The sequence below is a fragment of the Cyprinus carpio genome, chromosome A22 (assembly GCF_018340385.1).
Source record: "Cyprinus carpio isolate SPL01 chromosome A22, ASM1834038v1, whole genome shotgun sequence".
Taxonomy (NCBI): domain Eukaryota; kingdom Metazoa; phylum Chordata; class Actinopteri; order Cypriniformes; family Cyprinidae; genus Cyprinus; species Cyprinus carpio.
In genome coordinates, this window is record NC_056593.1 from 4,712,569 (window position 1) to 4,739,569 (window position 27,001).

The 27,001-nt window shown below is 37.0% G+C and overlaps 1 protein-coding gene across 1 annotated transcript; it reads right to left on the bottom strand.

Moving 5' to 3' along the window:
- Positions 1 to 1,638: 1,638 nt before the first annotated feature.
- On the bottom strand, positions 1,639 to 26,513 carry LOC109046398 (voltage-dependent calcium channel subunit alpha-2/delta-2-like). The gene is given in 39 exon segments (XM_042712373.1): positions 1,639 to 3,958; positions 6,207 to 6,289; positions 6,448 to 6,557; positions 6,719 to 6,842; positions 7,176 to 7,231; positions 7,396 to 7,448; positions 7,992 to 8,144; positions 8,264 to 8,335; positions 8,423 to 8,470; positions 8,591 to 8,682; positions 8,803 to 8,901; positions 10,062 to 10,165; positions 10,297 to 10,359; positions 10,435 to 10,525; positions 11,459 to 11,554; positions 11,667 to 11,729; positions 11,806 to 11,882; positions 11,973 to 12,034; positions 13,110 to 13,181; positions 13,402 to 13,473; positions 13,953 to 14,027; positions 14,597 to 14,671; positions 14,757 to 14,822; positions 14,947 to 15,036; positions 15,444 to 15,477; positions 15,612 to 15,718; positions 15,921 to 15,989; positions 15,992 to 16,048; positions 16,957 to 17,118; positions 17,479 to 17,578; positions 17,656 to 17,706; positions 17,931 to 17,988; positions 18,310 to 18,441; positions 18,517 to 18,640; positions 18,980 to 19,024; positions 19,608 to 19,667; positions 19,745 to 19,858; positions 21,870 to 21,951; positions 26,215 to 26,513. Coding segments are annotated over 39 exon segments (3,291 nt in total). The 5' UTR covers positions 26,313 to 26,513; the 3' UTR covers positions 1,639 to 3,856.
- Positions 26,514 to 27,001: the final 488 nt, after the last annotated feature.

Sequence of the window (27,001 nt, forward strand, 5' to 3'; positions counted from 1 at the left end):
GAATTAAAAAAATCATTCTTATTTAATTGAACACAAACTACTGGTCTGTAAAGCCAATTATAATTAATTTAAAATTTAAAATCAAATTAAAAATAAATATAAAATTATCATCAAGTGTTTCCAATAACCTACTGGATACGAAGGACTCCAAGCATGAGGAAGGCAACAAAATACATTATTGATAAAAAGAGATCTATAAATGGAAAGCCAAGTGTCACAGCCTATACAGCAAATATACACACACTCTCAGAAAAAAAGGTACAAAAGTTATCACTGGCGGTACCTTTTCAAAAGGCACAACTTTGTACCTAAAAAGTCCATATTGGTACCTTAAGGGTACATATTAGCACCTAAAAGGTCCAAAATGTACCTTTTGAAAAGGTACAGCCCCAGTGACAGCTATTGTACCTTTTTTCTGAGAGTGCATGACAAAATAGTGTTAGCTTTCTGCTGAGTTCACTTAAACATCTCTATAAAAGACCTGACGGGAATCCATCTATGTTAAGATGAAGTTCACTTTACATACAGATGGAAAACTATTGATTCTTTGGACTTGTACACCTTTTAAAATCTTGCAAAGAAGATTAGACACATTAAACATTTGATCAACTACTTTATTTTCACAGACCGCACATCTCTGGCTTGTAGTTTTTCTGTTCTAGGGCACTAAAATAAGGTAAATAAGAACTCAAACAGTCTTTAATATGGTAAAATGTGTTCATAAAATCATGTTTCATGTTCCTGAAACAGAAATTCTCCATTATGGTATAAGAACAAAAGGAAATATACAGAAGAATGACGCTTAAAATCAAAATCGAGGCTCAAAACACCCAGTTTGACGCCAAAACGGCCTACTTTGTGTCAGAACCTGAGAACATGTACCTGAAAGGTACTCTTGTTAATAAAAATGGTGGGAAGGCTACGGTCAAAACTCTTTGTGGGAAAGAAAATCCAAAAAGAAGACTGATATTTGAATATTGCCGTGTCCATGTAATTATCATATTCCAAATAAACTGTTGAGTTATATAATAATGTCTGCTCTCAGACCCTCACGGTAAAAAAAAGATGAAATCTTTCCAATGAACTCACCCAAGTTTGACAAAACTGAAGACATGGCCATGATGACCCACCTCTGTGCAATCTCAAAAAGCGTTACGCAGCATGGATGATGTGTGTAAGTCTAAGCACATTATATTGTGTTCATGTAAATAAAGAGTGTTAGGAATAAAGGGTGACAACAAATTTGGACTTTGCATCTCCATTTCAGACCTGGTGTCACAGTCATTCCCTACAAGTGGCTGTCGGTGTTGACTTACTTGAATTCCCACCAGGGGTCGCTAGAGGAGCAAATCATTGCTGCCAACCCTCTGCTGGAGGCTTCTGGTAATGCCAAGACTGTGGCCCTGTCTCAAATCGCAGCCTAAACCCTCCTCTGAGTCCGCACTTGCGTGACGTAATGCCATTTTTCTTTTTCTTTACAGAGCAAGGAAGCAGCCGAGTAAAGCCTAGATCACCACAGGAAGTAATCATAAAATATAATAACTTGCAGTTGTTTTACTGCTGTAATTAAAAAACCTGCTGTTCTCTTTCATTATCAAATACATATTTCTGGAGTAAAAAATAAAAATCCATACCCAGTTGACGTGAAAAATATGAATGTCTTTATCTCACCAATTCTCTTATAAACATCTCCCAGAAGTGAATGACACAATATGATACAAAGTTTGCCTTTCTTGACAGATTTGTGCCATCTGTACAAAATGAAGTGATATGGAAGACCGCAGAAAGGGAGGAAAAACCCTTTCACATATAGTTAACAAACATCTGCAGGACGAAATAAAAACAAAAAAAGAATTAAAACATTCCTATTCACATCAAGTTCATTGTAACACAGAATTTTTTACAGAAAGACAATAGTATAAATATTCTTACTGGCATGAAATAATACTGTTAGTACGCTCATAGCTCACATACAAACATTAAGCCGATATTCAAAGACAAGCCTGAATCAAAGTCATCCACAGAAAGCGGCTCAATACTGATTTCATGCTCTCTTTACACTAATTCAGTAGCGCTCACTTGCATTTCAGCGTAGTTGACATAATTCCAAGTATTGCTCAAGCCATTACGATACAAAATACGTCAAGCAAAACCCTTTCAGTTCAGTTCAGAACAATCTCTACCCATTTGTTTTGGAAGTGTGGCCACGTTAAAAGATGAAATACAACCAACTAATTATTTTAAACGTTTTGGCTAAATGGACCTTTAAAATGTTATATATAATCACTGAAAAGCAACAAAACATCTGCGATAAAATCCAAAACATTTCAATAAAAGCATGAAAGCGTCTCAAAATTCACACTTGATACATTTCGCAAGCAATATACACACTGTATCTTTTAAATGAAATCAAAATAAATACATATCGACCCTCGGATAACATCTACAGACTCATTAAAAAGATAAAGTTGGTCCGTTCAATGGCTCGAAGGGTCGACTCTCCTTCCAGTAAATGTTCTAAACTCATCAAGTTTAATAGCAGTTATCATTTTTCCCAGCATGCAGCGGGACATCGAAACATCAGCTTGCATTCCATTTCATTAAAACACACTGAACTAGATCAAGTCAGTGTGGAATAATCATATTTACATCAGAAAAAGTTAAAACCATTTGAGTGACTTTCTAAAGACAGAATCAGTAGAATAAGTGTAATAAACCCAGACTAAATGCCAAAATACGTGCACGGGCGAGTCTCACGAGAAACACCCCAAAATCAACAGAAAAATACCCCAAAACTCTTAAAAAGAAAATGAAGGGTATTTGTAGGAACACTGTGGAGATTTCTTTGCGTTGTGACATTGTTTGACATTGTTTTTTTACTATTTAAATAATCATAAATTAAGGCATTTTAACAAATGCTACCATATTGGAAAAATATTTTTATCCCCACATTACAGTAATAAGAAAAAGTGTTTTTTTTTCGCATTACGGTAATGAGATTTAGAGGGAAAATGTGCTTTTAAAATCCTTATGGTCCTAAAAATGTGCTTCATTTTCTTTATATCTTTTGATTTTGGGGTGAAATATGAACTTTTGCCAGGTTTCATAAAATTCACCCTTATACTGTAAACATTCAATACCGTATATTTCTCCATCATTCATTCAGGGTCAATTGAGTCCACGTCCAGTGCTATTGTAGGTCCATTTGGACAAGTGCGCCAAGGCACTGTTGGGTAACAAACCAGGCAGCAGTTTTTTCAAGACACAATATATGCCCTAAAAACTTTCGACATAAGCTCTAAATGAACACAAAACAAAATCGAAATCTTTTTCTTTTTTCCTAAACGAAGCAGTTTGCGATAATACGACATTCTCTCTTGGTAAGGAAGCTTCAAAAAACAACATTTCAATGAAAGCTGCGAGTCCCCAGCGTTTGAGCATCCACATACGTCAGGGTTTGGCACTAAATCGAGAACGAAGCAAGACTCAAATAAACACACAATGCGAGATTGTGATAATAACCGTCAAAACTTGTGTCGTGTTCCAGTATTTTGAAACAAACCAGGTCCTCTCCTGTTTTTGGCAAGCAAAAATACTTTACGGCAGCAGAGAGATTGTTGTTGTTTTTTTGTTTTTTTTTGGACGTTTTACGAATATAAAGGTGAAATGATTTAAGACAGTTTTGTTTTTTTGGATCTGCACAATGTTGGGGTTACTAAGACACGTTTTCCCATCATGCTCTGCTGTAACAGCACACAGCTGGAATGCACCTCACGATGAGACAGAGAGCTGGAAAACCAGGACCGGAGCGGCGTACGGATGAGGGACAGGAACACTGAAGGCAGTGGGACTCAGATTACGATTGTAGAATGAGGTAAAGCGACAATAACTGAATCCAGAGCAGAACTCGCATCGGACAGTGTAAAGAGTGAGCGCTGCCACACTCCGACGTGTTCTCCTGACGGAAACAGAGAAACAGAAAACGGTTAGGTTAACATTGACTATAGAATCACCATAAACAAAGCCAAGTTGTTTGTCACAGGTTGCTAGGGTGTTGCTATAGTTTTAAGTTGTTCCACTTGCTAGGATGATGCTTTGTGGTTTCTAAATTATTCTGGGTAGTTGACAGGACATTCTTATGCAATTGCTTGAGTGTTCTGGGTGGTTGCCAGGATGTTTCTATGTGGATGTTCGAGTGTTCCTGGTAGTTGCTAGGATGTGTGTAGGTGTTTTACTCAGATGTTGTTGCTTGAGAGTTCTTCGTAGTTGCTTAGGGTGTCACTATGCAGTTGCTAGGGTGTTCTAGGTGGTTTCTATGGGGTTTCTAGGGTGTTCTGGGTGATTGGCAGGATGTTGCTATGTGCTTGCCAGGACATATGTGGTTTCTAATGTTTTCTTGGTAGGTGCCAGGATGTTGCTATGTAGTTGCTAGGGCGTTCTGGGTGGTTGTCAAAATGTTGCTATAAGGGTTCTAAATCATTCTGGGTAGTTGACAGGAGATTCCTAAGCAATTGCTTAAGTGTTTTTTTTTGGGTGGTTGCCAGGATGATGCTATGCGGTTGCTAAGGTGCTCTGAGTGGTGCCAGGATGTTGCTATGTGGTTGCTTGAGAGTTCGTCGTAGTTGCTTAAGGTGTCACTATGCAGTTGCTAGGGTGTTCTAGGTGGTTGTCACAACGTTGCTATTTAGTTCTCAAGTGTTCTGGGTGGTTGCTATGTGGTTTCTAGGGTGTTCTGGGTGATTGGCAGGATGTTGCTATGCGCTTGCCAGGACATATGTGGTTTCTAGAATGTTCTGGGTGTTTGCCAGGACGTTGTTATGTGGTTGCTAATGTTTTCTTGGTAGATGCCAGGATGTTGCTATGCAGTTGCTAGGATGTTCTGGGTGATTGTCAAAATGTTGTTATAAGGGTTCTAAACTGTTCTGGGTAGTTGACAGGACATTCCTATGCAATTGCTTAAGTGTTTTTTTTGGGTGGTTGTCAGGATGTTGATATGCGGTTGCTAGGGTGCTCTGAGTGGTGCCAGGATGTTGCTATGTGATTGCTTGAGAGTTCTTGGTAGCTGTTAGGATGTTCCTACGTGGTTTCTAGAGTTTTCTGAGTAGTTCACAGAACATTTCTATGCAACTGTTTGAGTGTTCTGGATGGTTGGCAGGATGTTGCTATAAGGGTTCTAAATTGTTCTACAGAGTTCTAAATTGTTCTAAAGAGTTCTTCGTAGTTGCTTAAGGTGTCACTATGCAGTTGCTAGGGTGTTCTAGGTGGTTGTCACAACGTTGCTATTTAGTTCTCAAGTGTTCTGGGTGGTTGCTATGTGGTTTCTAGGGTGTTCGGGGTGATTGGCAGGATGTTGCTATGCGCTTGCCAGGACATATGTGGTTTCTAGAATGTTCTGGGTGTTTGCCAGGACGTTGTTATGTGGTTGCTAATGTTTTCTTGGTAGGTGCCAGGATGTTGCTATGCAGTTGCTAGGGTTTCTAGGTGGTTGTCAAAATGTTGTTATAAGGGTTCTAAATTGTTCTGGGTAGTTGACAGGACATTCCTATGCAAGTGTTTTTTTGGGTGGTTGTCAGGATGTTGATATGCGGTTGCTAGGGTGCTCTGAGTGGTGCCAGGATGTTGCTATGTGATTGGTTGAGAGTTCTTGGTAGCTGTTAGGATGTTCCTATGTGGTTTCTAGAGTTTTCTGAGTAGTTCACAGAACATTTCTATGCGACTGTTTGAGTGTTCTGGATGGTTGGCAGGATGTTGCTATGCAGTTTTTTGAGTGATAAGATAGGCTGCCAAGAAGCTGCTATGCAGCTGTTAGGTTATCCTGAGTAGTTGACAGGACATATTTATGCGATACCCCAAGTGTTCTGGGCGATTGCCAGGATGTTGCTATGTGGTTAATAGGTACTCTGGGTGGTTGCCAGGAATCTGCTATTCGGTTGCTAGGGTGTTCTGGGTTGTTTTCTAAGTAATTGCAAGAATTTTGCTATGTGTTTGAGCGCGACATTTCTATGTGATTGCTTGAGGGTTTTGGCTGTTTGACCATGTGGCTGCTAGGGTGTTGTGGGCAGCTGGCAGACGGTTGCTATGTTGCTGCAAGGATGTTGCTATGTGATTGCTCAAGTGTTCTGGATGGTTGTATGAATGTTGTCTATAAAACATAATTTTAGCAGCAAACAAACTGTGTTTGATCAGAGCAACAGACATAGCTTCACCTCTGAGTTGTAGTCGAAGCATTTGTCAGGGCCTTTCCGATAGCGGGCAGAGTTTAACACCTCACATGGATTCTCTTCTTGAGCTGGAGAATAAAAATTAAGGAAACGCCACTAGCTCCGTCTGTCATCTATCCATCATTCAAACACAGATGACAGCTGAAAGCAGTATTTCGGGGATAAAAGCAGATCAGTATTGGTTAGTGTTTCTTTGTGTGCAGAGGATTATGGGAAGGAAGGATACACTTTGTTCTGACAGGTAGGAGTTTCTCGATCTCGCAGGAGCTGCAGGGCAGCGTCTCAGCAACCACAAACAACAGGTTCGTGTTTTCTATACGCTTGGCGTGGAACAACCTAACAGAAAGAGAGGTTTAATATGTTGGGAAAAATGTGTGTTAATATGCACAAATGAATTTCACACACACATACACACACACACACACACACACACACACACACACACACACACACACACACACACACACACACACACACACACACACACACACACACACCTGGAGCAGTTCCCACAATCCTGCAGCACATTGAAGGAGTTGGTGGTGTTGGTGAAGTAGAACTGACTGTGAACCGTCACACAGCTGCTGCTCCCTTTAGTGTCCGAACTTTCAGCCCAGACATCTCTAGAAGACACAAATGTGCATAATGCAGTCCCAGAATGTTTACAGCTCATTTACAAATACATGTATCACTAAAGAATGTCTAATTAAAATGTATGAGCTGTGTATTTATTGAGTTTGGAGTACTGGCTCAATAGTTTAACAGCATGCTAATGTTGTTTGTGTGATTGTGCACTGTTGCATTATGGTTAGAATGCTGTTTTGGAAGGTCCTGTTAAACAAAAACATCTTAAACTAGCCTAAGCTTGTCTTCCAGCATGAACAGCTAAAGAGTGGGCTATAAAACCAGAAAAAAAAAACAGCTTGACTGGTTTAAGATGTTGTTTTTAAGAACCTGTGGTGAACCAGCTGCTGTAGATGAGTCCATACAGGAACTGCTGCAGAACAGACCTGAAAGAAACCAGTGACATTACAACATGAGTATCTGAGTCACCGTTATTAGGGCATGAACTGATTTGCGAAACCAGAGACGTTAGATGTTACACAATTCTGCTGAATGTTGTTCTAACAACCAACAGGGAACATTTTAGAAAACATAGTGTGGATATATTTACCACGCAGCTGCTGATGTCCACCAGGCCAGACTGAGAAAATCAGCAATGGAGGGCTGAAGAGAACAAAACATACTTTTAATCTCAAAATACTTCTATACTTTATTGATCAAACTTGCTGCATCAAATGTGACCCTGGACCACAAAACCAGTCATAAGGGTCAATTTTTCGAAATTGAGATTTATACATCATGCATAAATAAGCTTTCCATTGATGTATGGTTGGTAAGGATATGATGATGTTTGGCTGAGATATGACTATTTGAAAATCTGGAATCTGAGGGTGCAAAAAAATCAAAATGTTGAGAAAATCACCTTTAAAGTTGTCCAAATGAAGTTCTTAGCAATGCATATTACTAATCAGAAATTAAGTTTTAATATATTTACAGTAGAAAATTTACTATATATCTTCATGGAACATGATCTTTACTTAATATCCTAATGATTTTTGGCATAAATGAAAAATCAATAATTTTGACCCATGCAATGTATTTTTAGCTATTACTACAAATATACCCCACCGACTGGTTTTGTGCTCCAGGGTCGCATATATAATTTAACATCATGTGATCGTTCACCATGAACTAATCGGTTCTCACCACGTAGAATCCTCTGTGTGCGGCTCCCGTGTGGCTGCTGGCCATCGGCTCGCAGGCTGACTGATACTGGAAGGTCTGATGCCGGGCGTAGATTGAGTTGTTGTAGAGGGCGAACATCAGGTAGGGGTCGACCTCGCCGAAGAACAAACCCACCTGAGACAGACGTGGACACGAAGACACACAAACTCAGAAAAGCAGATTAATATGAATCAAGATTATGCTCAAGATTTTTTATGTACTTAACAAAAGCTGGAAAAAATCGGAGCAGCGACCTTCTTCCAGTGATCCCTCTGATTGGACATCACCAGGAAACCTCCGTCATCGATCAAGTAACACAACAAATCCTGAAACATAACAACTACATTCAAGACAAGATCAGCTGACACTATGTTCAGTAATCATGCAGAGTTTGTGTGTGCAGTTTCTCTCACATCGCTGTTCACTTCACAGTCCATCTCACAGGATCTGGAGGGGCCGCACTGCACGGCACAAACAGGAAGTTACGATATCTCACCACACTCATGCCAGTACAGATGAACAGAGTGCTAGAAGATGATGTTTTTCTTCCATGATTTCTTTTTCCCCCCAAACAATCATACCTTATGTGCGGCCTGTCTGCTGTCTGATACGTTGCTGGCGAGGATCTTGAACTTGTCGACCCAGGCCTCCAAATCCAGTTTAACGCCGACCACTATATTCAGGAACACAGATGAACACAGTCAGAGACAGACCACAGAACAGTTTCTAAAGTGATCTTCACCTGGTTTATCAGAGAGCAAATGTCACAAGCAGCCTATTTGCAGAAACACACCTGCAGGCTTCATGGTTTTGCCCCCGATCACAACCTCCACGGCCGTGGTGACCAAAATCCCCACGGTGCCGTTCTCTGAGATTAACAGATCATCCATAGCTAGACACAAACACCAGAGACATTAAAACAGTCAAACACTTTCATATAGGGCTGAATAGCACACATATTAATGCATAAAGTTAACATGAGATCAAAATAGACTACATTTACATTTATGCATTCAGCAGACACTTTTATCAAAAGCGAATTACAGTGCATTCAGGCTATACAATTTTTTTTACCAGTATGTTTTTTTACTACTTCATTTTGACATAATTTTATGAATTTTTCAATAGTGGTTGACTAATATGGGGTGCCTGATATATAATACAAAATTTAATGATCGCAAAAAAAAAAACCCTTTCATTATGGCCGCTGAGATTAGTTATTGTCAATATAATACTGTTATTTCATTGTGGGTCCTGCGACTGAAAAATCAGATCTGTAATAATTAATTTTTAATAATTATGTTGAAATATTAATGAATCCATGGTGTAATATTAATTTATTAATCTGTAATATTTAGTATTAAATATTTTAATAATTATTAACCAAGCAGCTGTAATATTTAGTTTGAAATGTAATATTTAGTAAACAATATTGAAATATTTAATCATATTTTTTAATCAATACTCCAATTTATTAAATTACAGCTGTAAGCAATAAAGTAATAAAGTAATAATTGAAGATAAGCTGTAATATTTAGCAATGAATGCTGTAACATTTAGTAATAAATACTGAAATTCTTATTTATCAACATTTGAATTTTTTATTAGCACATTAAAAAATAGTAATCAATGCTGTAATATTTAGTAATCAGTATTAATAATACAAATATACAATAATTGAAGTAGAGCTGTACTATTAATAATGAATTCTGAAATATTCCTTAATATGGTAATATTTAATTTTTTAATTAATATTGTACTATTTAATTAGAGCTTAAAAATTAGTAATGAATGCTGTGATATTTAATGTAATATTTAGTAATCGATGCTGTTATATTTAGTTAAATGTACAAAGTTTTGAATTTCTGATTTTTAAATGTATTTACATTTATTTTAGATATATTTGTGCAAATCTTAATTTATAAAACAATTACTTACAATTCACTCAAAAAACATTTTAAAAAATGTATCCTATATAATATCATTGGATATAGTTACTCAGTGCTAATCAGTGACTGATTGGGTTATTGTTTGGTTCGGATGAGGACTCACAGGTTCGTGTCGGCGCCCTGAAGATGTAGCCTTTGTTGTCTAGAGTGCGACGGTAGAAGTTTGAGTTCAGAGGTTCAGGATCCTCATCCCATGATTCAGCAGCTCTGAAACACACACACACACACACACACACAAACTAAAACACACACACACACACACACACACATATGCAGATGAAGCTAATTGTATTTGTAATTAAGTGTCCATTAGCCCAGTCAGAAGCTCGGTCACTCACATGTTGGGGTAAACGCGTGTGACGCCTCCATTGGTAGATGCGAACAGCGCCAGGAAGCCATACCTGCAGAGATTTCTGATCAACATCTCAATCCACTTAATCCAGTAAATCACCAGACTCTGACGGCTCTGATCTTACGTGTTGAGATCCTTGTTCTGCCAAACGCGTGTCGCGAGATTCCAGAGGATCCCAGAATCCAAGATCAGGTTATGAATGAGACCCTGGTCACCTGTGAGCACCATCACAACCATGTCACAGTTCACTGATGGATTCATGACCGGAGACAAACGTTTTGCTGAATTCATCTGTGTGAGACAGCTTCACATTTCAGATGGCGAGAATATAAAATGATTCAATTATTAACATTTTATTCTTTTTTTTATAACATTAGTTATTGATGATTCATTAATTCATTATGGCTGCTGTAATTAGTTTTTGCCAATATAATACTGCTATTTAATTATGGGTGATATAAAAATAATATAAAAATCAGCTCTGTAATCATAAGAGATCAAATATTTCACAATCAATATTGCATATTATATTTATTTTTAATTAACATTTATTTGTGACCGAGTAATCAATGGTTTAACATTTATTAATACTCAAAACTGTAATATTAGGTGATAAATTATGCAATATTGATTAATAAATGCTGAAATATTTAATTAGAGCTGTAATATCACATGATCAAAGCTGTAATGTTCAATTATTAGCTGTAGTACTTAATAATCAACATTTAAATATTTATTGATCAATATTGTAATGCTGTAATATTTAGTAATGAATGCTGTAATATTTATTAATCAGTACTGTAATGTATAATTAGAATTGTAATATTTATATATATCAAGTAGAACCATAAATTGAGCAATAAAAGCTAACATATTTATCAATCAATATTGGAATATTTTATTAGAAATATAATATTTAGTAATGTGTGCTATAATTTTTTTTTTATATCAATACTGTAAAATTTAAATAGAGCTGTAACATTTCATAATAAATGCTGTAATATTTCATCAGAGGAAAAAAAAATACTCCTATAATATTTTACTATAGTTCTGTAATATTTAATAACGAGTACTTAATATTGAATTATTATTCCTGTAATATTGGTAATATGGTGTCATCCTCTGGTCTAGAGGTGAACGTTACTCACAGTCTTCAGATTCAGGTGAGATCTCCACCATCAGAGACAGGAAGTCTGCCAGGAACTGTGTGTTATTCTCAGCCATCTGCAGACGCTTGCAGTATTCTCTATACATAGAGAGAGAAAGAGAGAGGATGACCATACATCTACACAAAACACACAATATCTCAAACCTTTACCAGAAGAAACATCATGACGGATGGGTGGATGTGTATACCCTAGAAACACAAACACAGCCGACCACAAAACACAAACGAATCAGGCAGCAGAGACTGTAAATCTGAGAGAAACGCAGGAGGGATTATTTAGAACGAAACATCACACAAAGCCTCATCCTTATTAAATGAAAGACTCACACTGCAGCTGTAACATGACATCGCTGAGATCAGCCTGGATGTAATATTCACTGTAGGGAGGAAGTACCAGACCCAGACTGCAGGGGGCGGCACATGAAAACAAACCATGAGTTTCGCATGTTTAACGTCAAACCTTATGATCTGAACTGCCGAATTGACTCTTGTACCTGTAATCAGTGTCGTTAATGGCCGTCCAGCTGTACATACGCGTGACCTCGTCAATGTAGCGCTGCGGGAAACCATTTCATTATCGGACATTTTCATGCAAAATGAAATACTATTCGTACTAAAATTTAGACCATCTAATGAATTTGTTTCTTCATTAGACCAGATTTGGAGAAATGTATCATGGAACGGCATTTGGAGAAATCCAGCTTTACATTCACTTGCTCAGTAACTTTCTCGTTTGTGATGGAGGCAGTCCAAATGAGAGTCAAAACGCTACGGGAGTCATCCACTTTCATTATCCGGGAACATCTTGTTACCTTGCGACAAGCTCAGTGCAAAATTGTTGTTACATTTAAACGGTGCAGGATGTAGCGGAGGAAAATAACTCCATTATCGGGGCACTTAATTATTCATTGAATATAGGACCAAGTTTCTAATGCAATTGTTGCTTAATCTGGCTATCTCTCTTTCAGATAAACGATTCAATTAAGATAAATGTTATGGAGCTTTGAATTGCTCAGTAAATTAAAATCCTCTGCATGTGGAATGGGTTCCTGCACGAATTTTCTTCTTGGAATTAACTGATTGATGGTTTCCTTTCTGATTGCTTGTGGATTATTGGATTCTGCACCAGTCCAATTTCAATGCTATCCATTATAATTTCTCCAAATCTCTCTTAAAAAAAATACGAACACAAATCAACATCTCCGATGTCCTGTGGGTGAAGTCCTTTTCTTTTTATTTTTGAGTTAAATTGAAGTATTTGTAATTAATTTTTAACAAAAAAATTTATAATGAGTTTTAATCAATAAAAACTTAATTTATATGCTACCATTTTAATGCAAACACGCAAATAAATTAATTTGTGGTATTAAGACATAGTTTTACGTTAAACTGGAGTACTAACTTTCTACATACTTAAAAGTATGTACTTTAACATTAACAGTGAAATAATATGTGTCTGTAATGCAATTATGCAAATTTGGATGCAGCCTATCAGTGACATCATTTGAGGGATCATACACATGTAGATCTGAAGATTAAATCTGTAATTTTGAGCCATTTATAGAAAGTCATGTCCCAGATATCACACATGTCCTAGTTTCATCTGACACATTAATGGCACACACACTTGCCTCATCCATTGATTTAATTAGAGTTTTGATTGTCATCTCTCCCGATCGGCCATCAATCATTTGCCGACGAATCTAAAAGGACAGAAAGCAGATGTTTAAACTAATCCATGAGCTCCTGCTGATTTAACAGAAACGATCAGACAACTGATTCAGCCAAACGTCATATTTAACACATGAAGTGAGTGTGCTGGTGCCGCCCACACCGAAAACAATGATTCATTTGTTATGAACATCAGAGGAAGATGCAAGTTCAACGAGGACAATCAGCACTTTAGGTTAGTAAAGACTGTACCTCCTGTTTGCTGCTGTCTTCTACTTCTGCATCCAGGAAGTCCAGCGTCACGGGCTCTGGCAAATCCTCTTCCTCCAAAACCATTAAGAAAAAATAAAAAAATAAAAATGTTACCTAATATTAAAGTTAACTAAAATAATATGCTTTTAAAAAATCATTTTATTTCAGCTAGTTTTAATTTAGTTTTCTTTAATTAATTTTTATTAAATAAAACATTATTTATATCTTATTTATTTTTATTTGAAAAAATAAAAAAAAAAAAAAGATATATATATATATATATATGTTACTAGAATAACATTGAGACAAACACACAATATGAACATATATATATATATGTTACTAGAATAACATTGAGACAAACACACAATCATAAGCAAGATGAAACTCACAAAACCCGTCCTGAGCCCATCTGGGTCATATTGCATCCCCAAAATAATACATAATACAAAAATTGGCCATTCCATTACAAATAAATCATAAAAAAAAACACAAATGAGTGTGATTGTGCTGTGATTTCTGATGGAGCGGATGAAGAATCTGAGTCTCACTCGAGGCTGCAGGTTCGGATGCATCAGCACGTATCCATTTGGGTCGATGGCAAAGATGTATCCGTTTGCCCCCAGCTACACACAGAGAGAAAGAAAAAGAGTCTGCGATGATGTTTTCCTTTTCTCATAGTGGAGGGATAAAAAAAAACTAACACTAAAAGGGAGTTTTTCAGTAGCCAGTGACTTATATAATGACAATATACAATATAAAATCAATGATAGCAAATTAAACAAAACATTTTTTTTTTAAATACAATATTAACTTAGAAGCCACTCAAAATATCTGACAAAACAGTAACTATGCTTCAACTGTTATAAAGATTTTGGAGCCGACACATTTTTATTGATTAGTCAAGCAGCCTATCATAACAAAACTAGAATTTTTAATAATATATGTTATATCAGACACAGATCCCTAAAAAAATCATATGAACCACATTTAGAAAAACATATTGATGATATATGTTTGTCATAAAATAACAAAATATAATATAAAAATAATATAATGTTCGCTTTTTAAATGTATTTTGTTCAAGACAAAAATACCACTTAATCTAAACTAGGTTATGTTACCCCATAAAAACGAAACTGCTGAGGTAGCTGAGGGGACTCAGTCATAGGTTTCTCAGTGTAAATGACCTCACCTTGTATTGTGGCGTGAGTCTCTTCAGCTCATCCAGATGAACGTCGACCCCCATCACCCCTAAAATCAGCTGATTCTGAACACACACAAACACTGCTGTCAACGCTATGAACACAAGAGAGTTCATTGTCAGTGCTGATCCATCATTGACTGAGCGTCACCTGAGAGTTTCCGTCCACAGTGAGGTTGAACACCGGCATCGTCCCCGTCACCACCAGCCCCAGTCCCTGTTAATAAAACACGACACACACACTCAGCAAACTAACGGGGTTTTATGAGGCATCAGAGTATGACGGAATCAGAGCGGGCCGTATGTTTCACACACGGCAGGCGGGTCGAAGCGACTCTCACCAGCGCGTCCTGATAGACGTTGGTCCATTGCACCTGCTTGGCACTTCTTCCTGCCAGAACCATGGGGCGGCCCAACACGTCCAGATATTCCTGCCACACACATGCATTTAAGCATTTTACCTTTCATTAACACACCATTTGAGTTTGTATTATGGCTGAGTGATATGGCAAAAATTTTAATATACAGACTGATTATTTTTGATCATTTCTAAATAAAATATCTCAGTAATTTATGTATTTGCACTGAAATAAAATGTTTTTTGTCTATTCACAGTACCGATTAAATGTACACCACGAGACAAAAAACATTTTTGTTAAAATAATCAAGGCATGCTTTTGTTTTACTAAATGAACATAAGGAATGAAGATGTTTAATTTTAATAGAAACTATTATAAACTAAAATAATTAAATTAACCAAAATCACAAAAAATACAAAAAAAAATAAAAAAAATTAATTAATTTTTTATGTGTGTGTGTGTGTGTGTGTGTAACTCACCTGGGTGTTAATCCTTATAGCACAGATGGAGGATCACCAAGAAATAATACCCCCCAGACACAGAGACACTCTTTGAGATGACACCACATGTCATTTTTGTATAATTCAACATGCATCACCACATAAGTCAACTTATATCATTACAGTACGGGCAGTTTTTTTTAATGCATCTCCTCCAAATGAGCATGTGTCTCACCCTTATTAGCACATGCGATCCACTGCAGCGGAGTGACATCATAATTGTGCTGCCCCACTGAGAACGTGAACACACGGACCTGCAGAGACCATCACATATCCCACAATTATCCCGGCAAATTAGACAGGAAACGAGCGGTTTTGCTGGAGGAAAGGGCTAATTATGAGGAACAAGCACTTCCAGAGAACAACGGCACACCAGAAATAAAAGACGCTCAACAGAGAAAGAAGATATAAATCATATCATGTCATGTGAAATGGTATGGGCGGTGATGATCAGACCGTCTTATTGGGCCAGTTGTACTGCTCAAAGATGTCCTGAGCTCGGTCCTCCCCTCCGTCAGTAAATAACACAACAGATTAAATAACATAATGATTCTATTACACATTCCTCTTCTAACATTAAACTTCTGCAGGAGAACGAGAAACAGAAAGAGAGAAGTTTAGAATACTGTGTCCGAAGCAAAGAAATAAGTCATTGCATTTCTTTAATCAAATGATCTATGTTTGTTGTTATATTTTATAATGTTATGGTGCAATTCTTAAAATGCAAGTGAGTGGGACATTTTTGAATGATTTAAATGCAGAAATTTGATGCTTATAATTTATGTTATTTCTTCTGTTTAAACTTGTGGATTATTTGAGCTGAACAGCTATGTAACTCATGTTTTGCCTTGAGATCATTTTTGACTTTGGAAAAAATGCATCGTTTTAGTATGGTAACCAAATTTTGGAAGTGTGTCACGAATAGCCAAAATAAATATTTTCCACATTTTTAAAAATAATTTTTCAAGAGACATAAGAAAAAAACAGTTACATATTTATGGGTCAATTTTGCCCCGGTTATCAACTGAGGCTTTACATGTGATGTTATGCATATTTGCATGCTACGAATCAGGTCCTAAATGGTTTTAATAGGAAATTATTAAATTATGGATGTTTTACAAGATTAAATTACACCATGTCAAGACTGACTCAAGAAGTAACAGGTGTATGCAGATTTTAAAGGCATTCATTTATTTATTTATTTATTTATTTTTTTACAGTTGTTTTAGAGTTAATGGCGTTCCGTTATGGCAATGAAGTTGTAAAAATCGACATAACTACATAAATAAATGTATAGCCTGAATGCACTGTAAGTTGCTTTGGATAAAAGCGTCTGCTAAATGTATTATGGCTGTACTATTGTATTTGAACAGCACTTCAACTATTACAAATTGGCCCAATACACTTCCATTGTAAGTTCCTGACTGTAACCTGCATACAATGCATCAGATTTTATCAATTGAATTGTTGTTAACATTGTGTTCAGACTCACATTGAGCAGTTGGTTGAAGGCGAAGTGAAAGCCGGATTTGTAATCAGTGGTTCCTTTGGCCTGCATCTGCTGCACAGCTTCTTTAAAGATCTTCTTATTACGCACGTTTGCCTGAACCAGGTGTTTAAAACAGGGCACCACCGCCTCTGCCTTCTCATTGAACTACGACAAGAAGCAGAGAGAGAGAAAATGTAAATATACAGCTTCATGAACACAAGTGATTATTTAACATATAACTAACTTATTTAGCTTAATAAAAGCATTTTTATTTCATTATGTCTGCAAATATTTTTTGAATATTTTATCACCCGATTACCAAAAGTGTCATTTTTTTCAATGGACGATGCACTTTGAAATTTGAGTAAAATATTGAGTAAATCCAATCCGATTTAAATGTTTTGTTTCCTGTAAAATAATGCATTTCTTTGGACAACTCGGCTAGATACTGTCCATGAAAATCCAAAGTGGGTTATCAAATCAAAACTACTTTTAAAATCCAGCAAACAAAGGTAGCTGACTGACCCTGGCCACGTTGACGTAATCGTCGTCTGAGAGTGTGTCGAGCATTTCCATGACCGAAGCTTTGATCAGTTTGAGAGTGAGTCCACTGACGCTTCCGCTCCTGTGAATGGAAAGAATGTCAGTGTTAAACAAAATCAAGCAAACGTGCAGCTGTTAACAGGACACACACATACTCACACGTCTACGAGGATGACCATATCTTTGGGCGAGGACGCTCCTTGAATGTACCTGAGGAAAACAGCGATACAAGTTTAAGTATTAAGAGCCGTTAAGCCCCGCCCTCAAACCTAAACTGACCAATCAAAGCTCAAATCAACTGTTTGACTATTGACAAAAAAGTTGATTTACTGTAGGTTTACTGGACAGTTTAACCAATGATTAGAAGTCTCCAAACGCAGTTACTGGATCACTGAAAGAAACAAAAATCAAACACTTGAAAGGAAATGCATTACCAGGGTCGGCGTCGTACATCATAAAGGTCGATCTTATCTGGAGCCCTCCAGGGAGCAGCTAAAAGAGAAAATATGTTACTTATTTGGCACATATGTGGTCTTTAGAGGTTGACCGATTAATCGGTTTTGCCGATTAATCGGTTTTGCCGATTAATCGGCACCGATAATCCATTGCTGGAACAAGTGCGAAGCACTATTTTAGTTTCCGTTTAGAATCCATTGTAAAAAACTATCGGTTGATTAATCGTATCGGCCAATGTGGTCCAACCTAGCTATCGGTATCGGTCGACCTCTAGTGGTCTCAGGCTGCAGTCTGATTGGCTGGTTTCACAATTCATGCAAAACAAACTGTGATCTGCCTCATCATGCACAGAGTTACCTGGGTAGTATCTTGTGACACCGGTGGCGCTACCAAACGCTTGCCAGAGCAACGACGGGTCGTCTCTGCTGTTCTCTATGAAGACTCGCTCTAATGCCTGCGTCCAGTTCAGCTCGTTCAGAATCACCGGAGCTACCGACAGACAGATACGTCATGAACCCTCATTGACTCATACAAAGATCTAATAGCATCAGTCTGGTTCCTCACCGCCTTTGTAGATGTCTGTGGGGATCTGGACGGCGGTGTGTGAGTAATTCACATGGTTTTTGAAGTTCGGATCGTACACAAACTCCAGTTTCAACGACATCTGGGAATCAATGTCCTCACCGTCCTGATGAGAATCATGATATAAACAATCATTGATTCAATCCATTCTTCCTGATTGACTCATATCCAAAAAAACATTCATAATATGATAAAAAAACAACAAAAAAAATAGTACTTTCGGAATTAGAAGTTTGAGAATCCAGCTTCTAAAAAGAAATGGTGTATGAATGCATGAATATTTTCTATAAACATACCAAAAAAAAAGCATCATTTTCCTTTACATTACATATGCTTTTCTTAAAATAGTTCACAGGCCCACTTTTAAACCATGAAAATCTACACTGAAAGTCTTGCATTGTAAGATTTTTAGGGTCGTTTTCACAATAGATAGAGATGTACTCACATAGTCCATCTCTGCTTTAGAGTTATAATATTCAATATTTTCCTCCTGAAATAAACACACACAGAACAGAGATACAAAAATCTGCTGTTTAAGATCAGTTCGAGAACCTGAAGATTCAAATACAGATGTCCTCCACATGACAAACTCTTAGTTCAGCACAATTCACTTGTATGATCATGTGTGGTCAGTCGAGCTGAACAGCTCTAATGAGTCAAATCAGTCAGAAAAACAAGACGTCGCGATCTATTGGGTTTACACAGACCCTCCAGCTACAGACTCACAGAAATCATGACTCACAGCGTGTGTGTTTGTCTGTAAAGCTCGTATCGTTATCAGAGAAACATAGATGTGAATGTCAGAGGAAAAAGAGCATCAATTATCGCAGATGGAAAAAAAAAGCATAGAGTTAGATTCAAGAATGAAACGCTCGAGAGGTGCGGTTCATTTTAATGAATCAGTTGAAACAATACAGGAGTCATTGGTCTGAATCGACTCAGATGACTCACACATGCAAAAGGTAATAAAAACAATAATGTGATAAATGAAATTTCAAACTGAGCAAAAGTATTGCGTAATGCACATAAGTGAACGTAAAAACCATGAAGTGGTGAGGTTAAAGTCATCTGACCTTGATCCCATCCTGCCACCGATGATCTTTCTGAAGACGCTCTGCTTCACTCGCAAGTTTCTGAAGCAAAATACAGACCAGAACCATCAAAACTGATCCTTAAGGAAGAGCGTGTGTGATTTTGTGTGTTTTCTTACCTCAAGCGCTTTGCGTTTCTTGGCCAGCAGTCTCTCGATGTCAGTCGCAACTTTCTCTACGATTTCTCGAGGGTTATTTCTGACCAGACTGAACTGCCTTCTTCTAAAATATATCTGAAACAAAACATCAAAACATCACCAAGTCTGCATTCATATATATACACTACTACCATTCAAAAGTTTGGGGTTTGTAAGATTTTTTAAAATGTTTTTGAAATAAATTCTCTTTTGCTTACCAAGGCTGCATTCATTTAATTAAAAACACAGTAAAAACAGTAATACTGTGAAATATGATAACAATTTCAAATAACTGTTTTCTATTTGAATATATATAAAATTGTAATCTATTCCTGTGATCAAATCTGAATTTTCAGCATCATTACTCCAGTCTTCAGTGTCACATGATCCTTCAGAAATCATTCTAATATGCTGATATGCTGCTCAATAAACATTTCTGATTATTATCATTTTTTTTCAGCATTTTTTGATCAATAGAAAGTTCAAAAGAACAGCATTGATTTAGAAAAAAAAAAAATCTTTTGTAACATAAATGTCTTTAGAGTCAATTTTATGCATCCTTGCTAAATAGAAGTAGGCTATTACTTAAAAAAATAAGATAAAATCTTTCTGACTCCAAACCAAACTGAACTCCAACCCTTTGAATGGCACATACAGTATATATTCTCTTGATGTACTAAATATACCATCAAGAGGATCCATCAGCTGGGGAAAGTGGTGAGCGAGCTGCATGTTTGTGCTTTGCATTATTAATGCTCAGCACTGGGAAACCCTTGTAACTTCCTGTCAGATGTGACGCACTAAAAATAAACTCATTTTGCAATGATTCTACCTTGTGTAAATGAGTGTTTGGGCTCCAGCGTGAGGTGCGAGACAACAGCTGCTGAAAATCCAGCTGCGTGACTGAAGCCTGAAGCCTCATTAACCCAGTAAATAACCTCTGAGTCCAGAACAAGAGCTGTTTAGAGCTCAGATCAATACAGGAACATCAAACACACGCTCACTTACACACTGACAACTTGAACTTTCAGATGCAGCATTTAAAGCAAGACAATGAGTCAAGATGAAGCCCATGAACTTGTTATTCCAAAGAAAAAACAAAAACATAAACATTACAATAAAAATAAAAAAAACAACACAATCCAACCTAATCCTGATAAAAAAAAACTCAGCCAAAATCAGCCTAAATTTAGCAATGTTTATCTGTTTGCATTGTTTTGGTTCTCGAATTTGAAATGTGCAAATGTGACAACGGCACAAAATGAAAACTGAATGCAATTTGCACACCACAATTTTTCATCTTGCATTTCATTTTACTTTCAGTTTTTCCAACTATGATGTTACTCCTCATAAATGAAATACGTCACAACAAAGAACTGTAATGCATTATCAGTGAAATTTAATGGTGAAATTGTGAACACAAAATGCATAAATGCATCAAAATTCATTAAACAAATGCACAAATGCCCACTCTCAGAGAAATATAATGAGTCTGTAGAGATGGAGAGACAATCAAACACTCCTCTTACAAAGACGGATGAAAGTCGAGGTTAGAGGTCAAGTGTTAGGGTCAAGAGCATTATCCAGAGTCAGGATGGTTCAGAAGACACAGCTGTCACATGATGTGTATTTCTGCTGAATAAAATCCCACCGGTTTTAATCTCAGCTCTAGAGGCTCTTCAAGAGAAGATCATTAGTTATCATTAGAAACCTGTTTATCTTAAATAATAATGATGACCTAACAAATAATGCATCTACAAACGTGCTGGTTATATGCCTGTATTGATCATCATCAGCAGTGAAGCGCTCTGTCTGCAGCACTGTGGCATTCTGGGTAAATAAATGAGGGGCGAACCATCTGTTCTCTCTCAGTGATGTGAGCAGGCGCACACACACACACACACACACAGAGCTTCAGGATGCATTCAGACGCTGTAGCCTCTCGATGGTGGAATGGCAGGATCATTATATTCTCCAGCACGGATTCTGCTGGAGTGTCTGTGTTCTTCATTGTTCGTGGGTGTTTGACATGCAAGCCAGACCCACGGTACTGAGCACACGTTTGACAGAGATACTGGAAAAGCCACACACACACACAGAGTCTTACCCCTTTCAGTTGCTGAGCGCCACTGATGTGCTGCAGGACTCTGTCAATCTCCTGTTCAATGCGACGAGCCCAGTGCATGATCCTACACAACACACACAAACAAAACCGTTATACAATGGACAAACACAGCTACTGCTGTAAGTTTCATGACAGAAATCAGGAATTTATAACACTGTAGCATACATATCATATACATTTTTATATATATTTTCAGCAAAATAACAAAAAAATGCCATGATATATCCACCTACAGTGATATAAATCCCTGATTTCTGTCATGAAACTTAGCATAATATATATATATATATATATATATATTATCCATATTTCATGACCGATTATCAGTGATTTATATATATATATATATATAGATATACTATATATATATATTAAGCTAATAAAGTAAAATTACCTGTCCGTCTCTGAAATTGCACAACCCAATTTTGAGTGTTTATTATAGGATTGATAGCGGAGCAGAGCAAATAGTGTCAAAAAGCTAAGAAATACTACATTTTAAGTAACTAGGGACTACAGTGTAATGGACTATTGCTGCAGCCTGTCTCGTTGACGTACTGTTTGTTTTACATGCATGCGCTGTAATAGGTTTCGAATGAATTTACATTTTCGTAAATAAAGTTGTAAATTATGTTTTTTTGTGCAAACAAAGCACTCACATCATTTAATAAAACTGAGGTTAAAGGGTTAAAAATTATGTCATTAATTACTCACCCTCATGTCGTTTCAAACCCGTTAGACCTTCGTTCATCTTCATAATGCAAATTAAGATATTTTTGATGGAATCTGAGAGCTGTCTGACCCTGCAAAGACAGCAATGCAACTGAAATGTTCCCAAGTCCAGAAACGTAGCAAGGAGATGTGTGAATTAATCCATGTGACATCAGTGGTTCATCCGCAATTATACATCGCTACGAGAATACTTTTTGTGCACAAAAAAAAGAAGACTTTATTCAACAATTTGTCTCCTCCGCAACACCCTGGTGCCATTTTGGAGAATATCTGCTGGATCTATTGCTGTTCTGTGTCACTTGACGCAGGAGACAAATTGTTGAATAAAGTTTTTTTTTTTTTTTTGCGCACAAAAAGTATTCTCATAGCTTTGTATAATTGCGGATAAACCACTGATGTGACATGGATTGTTTAAACCTCTGGAGTCACATGGCGTAACAGTCTTTCCTACCATTCTGGGCTTTGAATGTGTAAGTTGCATTGCTGCCTATGGAGGGACAGAAAGCTCTTGGATTTCATCAAAAATATCTTCATTTGTGTTCAGAAGAGGAACAAAACTCTTACGGGAGTGAAACGACATGAGGATGAGTAATTAATGACAGAATTTCCATTTTTTGGTGAACTAACCCTTTAATTTATCAATGGTTCCCTTTTCCAAAAGAAAAAAAAAAAGAAAAACAAACAATGAAAGAAGCTGTTTTGGTGCGCAGTGCAAACTGGCTAAGTATGTCATAAAACATATACTATCAGATATTTGTTCACTGAATATTATTACAGAGCAGAAGGAAAAGCTGTTCAGCTCTAGTGACGTTCGCTTACTAGCTAAAGTTAGCTAGTTTTTCTATGGACCAAATTAAAATATTAAAGTGGCTTTATGAAAGAATTAAATCGCTTTTTATTGCCAATGTGTGAACAGCATGTAAGGAAACTTAAAAAATTATAGCATGTAGACTAATTTTTATGTGAAGGACTCAGTTTTGCTGTGAAAATCCAAGGGCAACGATCATAACAGTGTCATTTTATGAACCTCATCTGTCCACATGATGTGGGTAAATCACACTGGCCGTCGCTCATTTGTATTACTATGGAGCGTCTGCAAGAGCACGAGCAATAAGTTGCTGATCACAGCTCACTTAAAGGGATACTCCACCCCAAAATGAAAATTTTGTCATTAATCACTTACCCCCATGTTGTTCCAAACCCGTAAAAGCTTCGTTCATTTTGGGGTGGAGTATCCTTTTAATGGCCACCGGTGTCGCTAATAACAAGGGTTTCTGAATTCTACATAGAGCCCTTTAAGAGCTACATATCAGCATTTTTATGAGTTAATCTTTACTGTTGACAGTGAAATAGCTTGAGCCATCCTCTTGAGTAGGACTAGACGGTATGACAATACAGTTTTACCCAACTGACTGTATATAATACAGTATAAACAATTTGATGACGATGATCAGAAAACATTAACATGAATAGTATTTCTCTGCAATACTGTAATGTAATGTAATGTAATGTCAATTTATTATTATGACCTCAACTGAACTGTCCTCATTCGTACTACACACAGTCAGTATCAGTTACAGAACATGATATAATATCCTCACAGTTGGCTAAACCGATCAATATAATCAATGTACAGAAAGCGATGTGTTTATACTGTCCACAAACACACAGGCTACATTCAAACCGTGCTGCTCAATGCATCACAGTCCTGGTCTGCAGATGAAGATGAATTATTAAGCATCTGTGGGGTCCGTTCGGCTTTAATAAACCGTTGGTTCTGTTACAGAACAGCATGTACGGTTAAATCACAACCCTGCAGTCTGATCATAAATATCACCTGTTTCCACGACAACAGATTTGTACGTGATTACAGCTCGACTGCAGTTATGTTATATTACATAAGTTCAGGTCGTTTAGCATCCACACTCTGAACCTAATTAAATCGCGACTGTCATTTAACAAGAGAAGATCATACCGAGCGATCGCTTAGAGAAATCTCTATGGGTTGAGCTTTTAATAATCTGTGTTAATTGAGAGGATAAGACGACTGGACAATTTGGGATATTCTCTCTCTATATATACACACACAAAAAACCATCAAACATTACATTTCACATAACAAAACCAAAAAAACAAATACTATAACATCACATTACCAAAAAAAAAAGTATAGAGTATTGGTACTAATGATTGAAAAAATATTGGCTTAAAACAATAATTATTGGGATACTTGTGCCTTCTTATTACTTATATCTGTTGACTTCACCGAAAAGGGGATAAAGGTCACTTGGCAAATTAATATCACAGATGACATTTCATTATTCTAGAGGAATGCAGCAAGATTTCAGTCTCTGCTTTCCATCACAGCTACTGTAAACACACACATGCTCTGGTTTCCTGCACGTTTAGCAGCATGTGTTACACAATATGTAGAGGTGAGAGTGTATCAGGGTGTGTGTGTCAGTGATTCAGACGATCTGATGCACTCTCAGCAGCTGATCTGAGCATGCCCAGAAGCACACACACACACACACATGCACAGAGCTGAGATCCTCACTGCTGCCTACCTGACACACACTCCCTAGAGACACAGACACAGATACAGGGAAACGAGAGGCTGCTGTGACCCATATTCACTTTACAGAGAAAGATCAACTTTAAGCCGCAGAAGACAGACTTTGAAAATAGATAGATAGATAGATAGATAGATAGATAGATAGATAGATAGATAGATGTCAGTGCTGTCTGCCTGCCAGAAGACACACATTCACCTAAATATGTTAATGTAGATTGTTATATATAAAGCTAACTATATTGACTACAATTTAACATGAACCTTACATTTGCATTTAAAAAAATATATATTGTATGATTTTTTTTTCTATTGAAGACCCAACCAAAAAGAGGTTCAGCCATATTTACATAACTTTAGGGGACAAATTTGTTCCCAAAGTATAACTTAGTAAACTCATATTTTCCCAAAACACGTATGAACCATAGACTGTATAAAAACAGGGTATGAACATGTCAATTTCAACAAACATTTAAATGTGTGGTAATACACGTGAGTGTATCGTATGTATAATGTTATGGAAATGATTTTTCTGACATGGAACGTTGAGAAAATGATGGAAATGATTATATCTTATGCGTAATTTTGTGGAAATTAGTATTTCTTAAGTGTAACAGTGTGGAAATATGTTTTTTTTTTCTTATACGCAATGCTGTGTAAATTACTTTCTTACGTGTAATGTTGTGGAAATGAGCTTTTCTTTCCCAGAATCTGTTACACGTAACGTTGTGGAAATTTACATTTCTTGTACGTGCATTGCCGTGGAAATGAACGTTTGATACATGTGTAAATGATTATATCTTTTGAAAACGGCCTTTTCTTGTGTGTGTGTATTTCTGTGTAAATTTACATTTCTTAAACGTAACGTTGAGGACATCTCTCATAGGTGCATTGCTTTGGATAATATTTCATTTCTGACATGTAACGTTGTGGAAATTGTCATCTTACAAAGCGCGTCTTACATGTAACGCTGTGGAAATGAACGATTCCTTCATATAATCCTGTGAAAATGTGAGCGTTTCTTACGTGTAATGCTGTGGAAATGTGAGCGCGTCCACTGCGGTCCACGATCCGCTGAAAATCCCCATCATCAGCAGCAGACACGCGTGAGCCCATCTCGCCATTTTCCATGAAAACACTCCAATCCAGCCGCACAAATGCCCTCACGGTTATCCAGGAGAGCAGAATATCCCGATACGACGCGGTAGTAAACGCTCTTTTTGTCTGAGAAGTAACAATGAAGTGAAATGAAGGGATCTAGGTGGGCGAAAGATGCTGCGCGTGATGATGCTGCCGTGCACGCGCGTTCGCGACACCCCACAGATCTGCGCGCGACCCCATTCATTTCCCAAACACAAACCTTGCGAAAAGACATCCACTTAATATACAAAAACACACAAAAACTAACAACACATAACAAAAAAGAAGAAGAAAAAAAAAAAAGATAAAACATTATTAACAACAATTAAGAAATAAAAGCACTATAACAAACCTCATGTTCCAAAATAAAATGAATGGAAGATTGTCAATGAACAAAAATATATTATATTTTGTGAGCATTTTGTAACTATTTGGAAATATTCTACATATAGTCGTTGGATTTATGGATAATTTGCTTATTTAATTCAATTATATTACACAGTTAAGAATGAATCAAATAATTAGTAGATTAAATGTTTGTATCTAATTTGTGTGCATAATATTTTGTGTAATAATGATAATTCATTCATATTCCTTACATAATCTGTACACTAGCAGGGAAAGTCTCAGCAGTGGTGATGGTCAGGGAATATGGTGGAGCACAGAGAGGAAT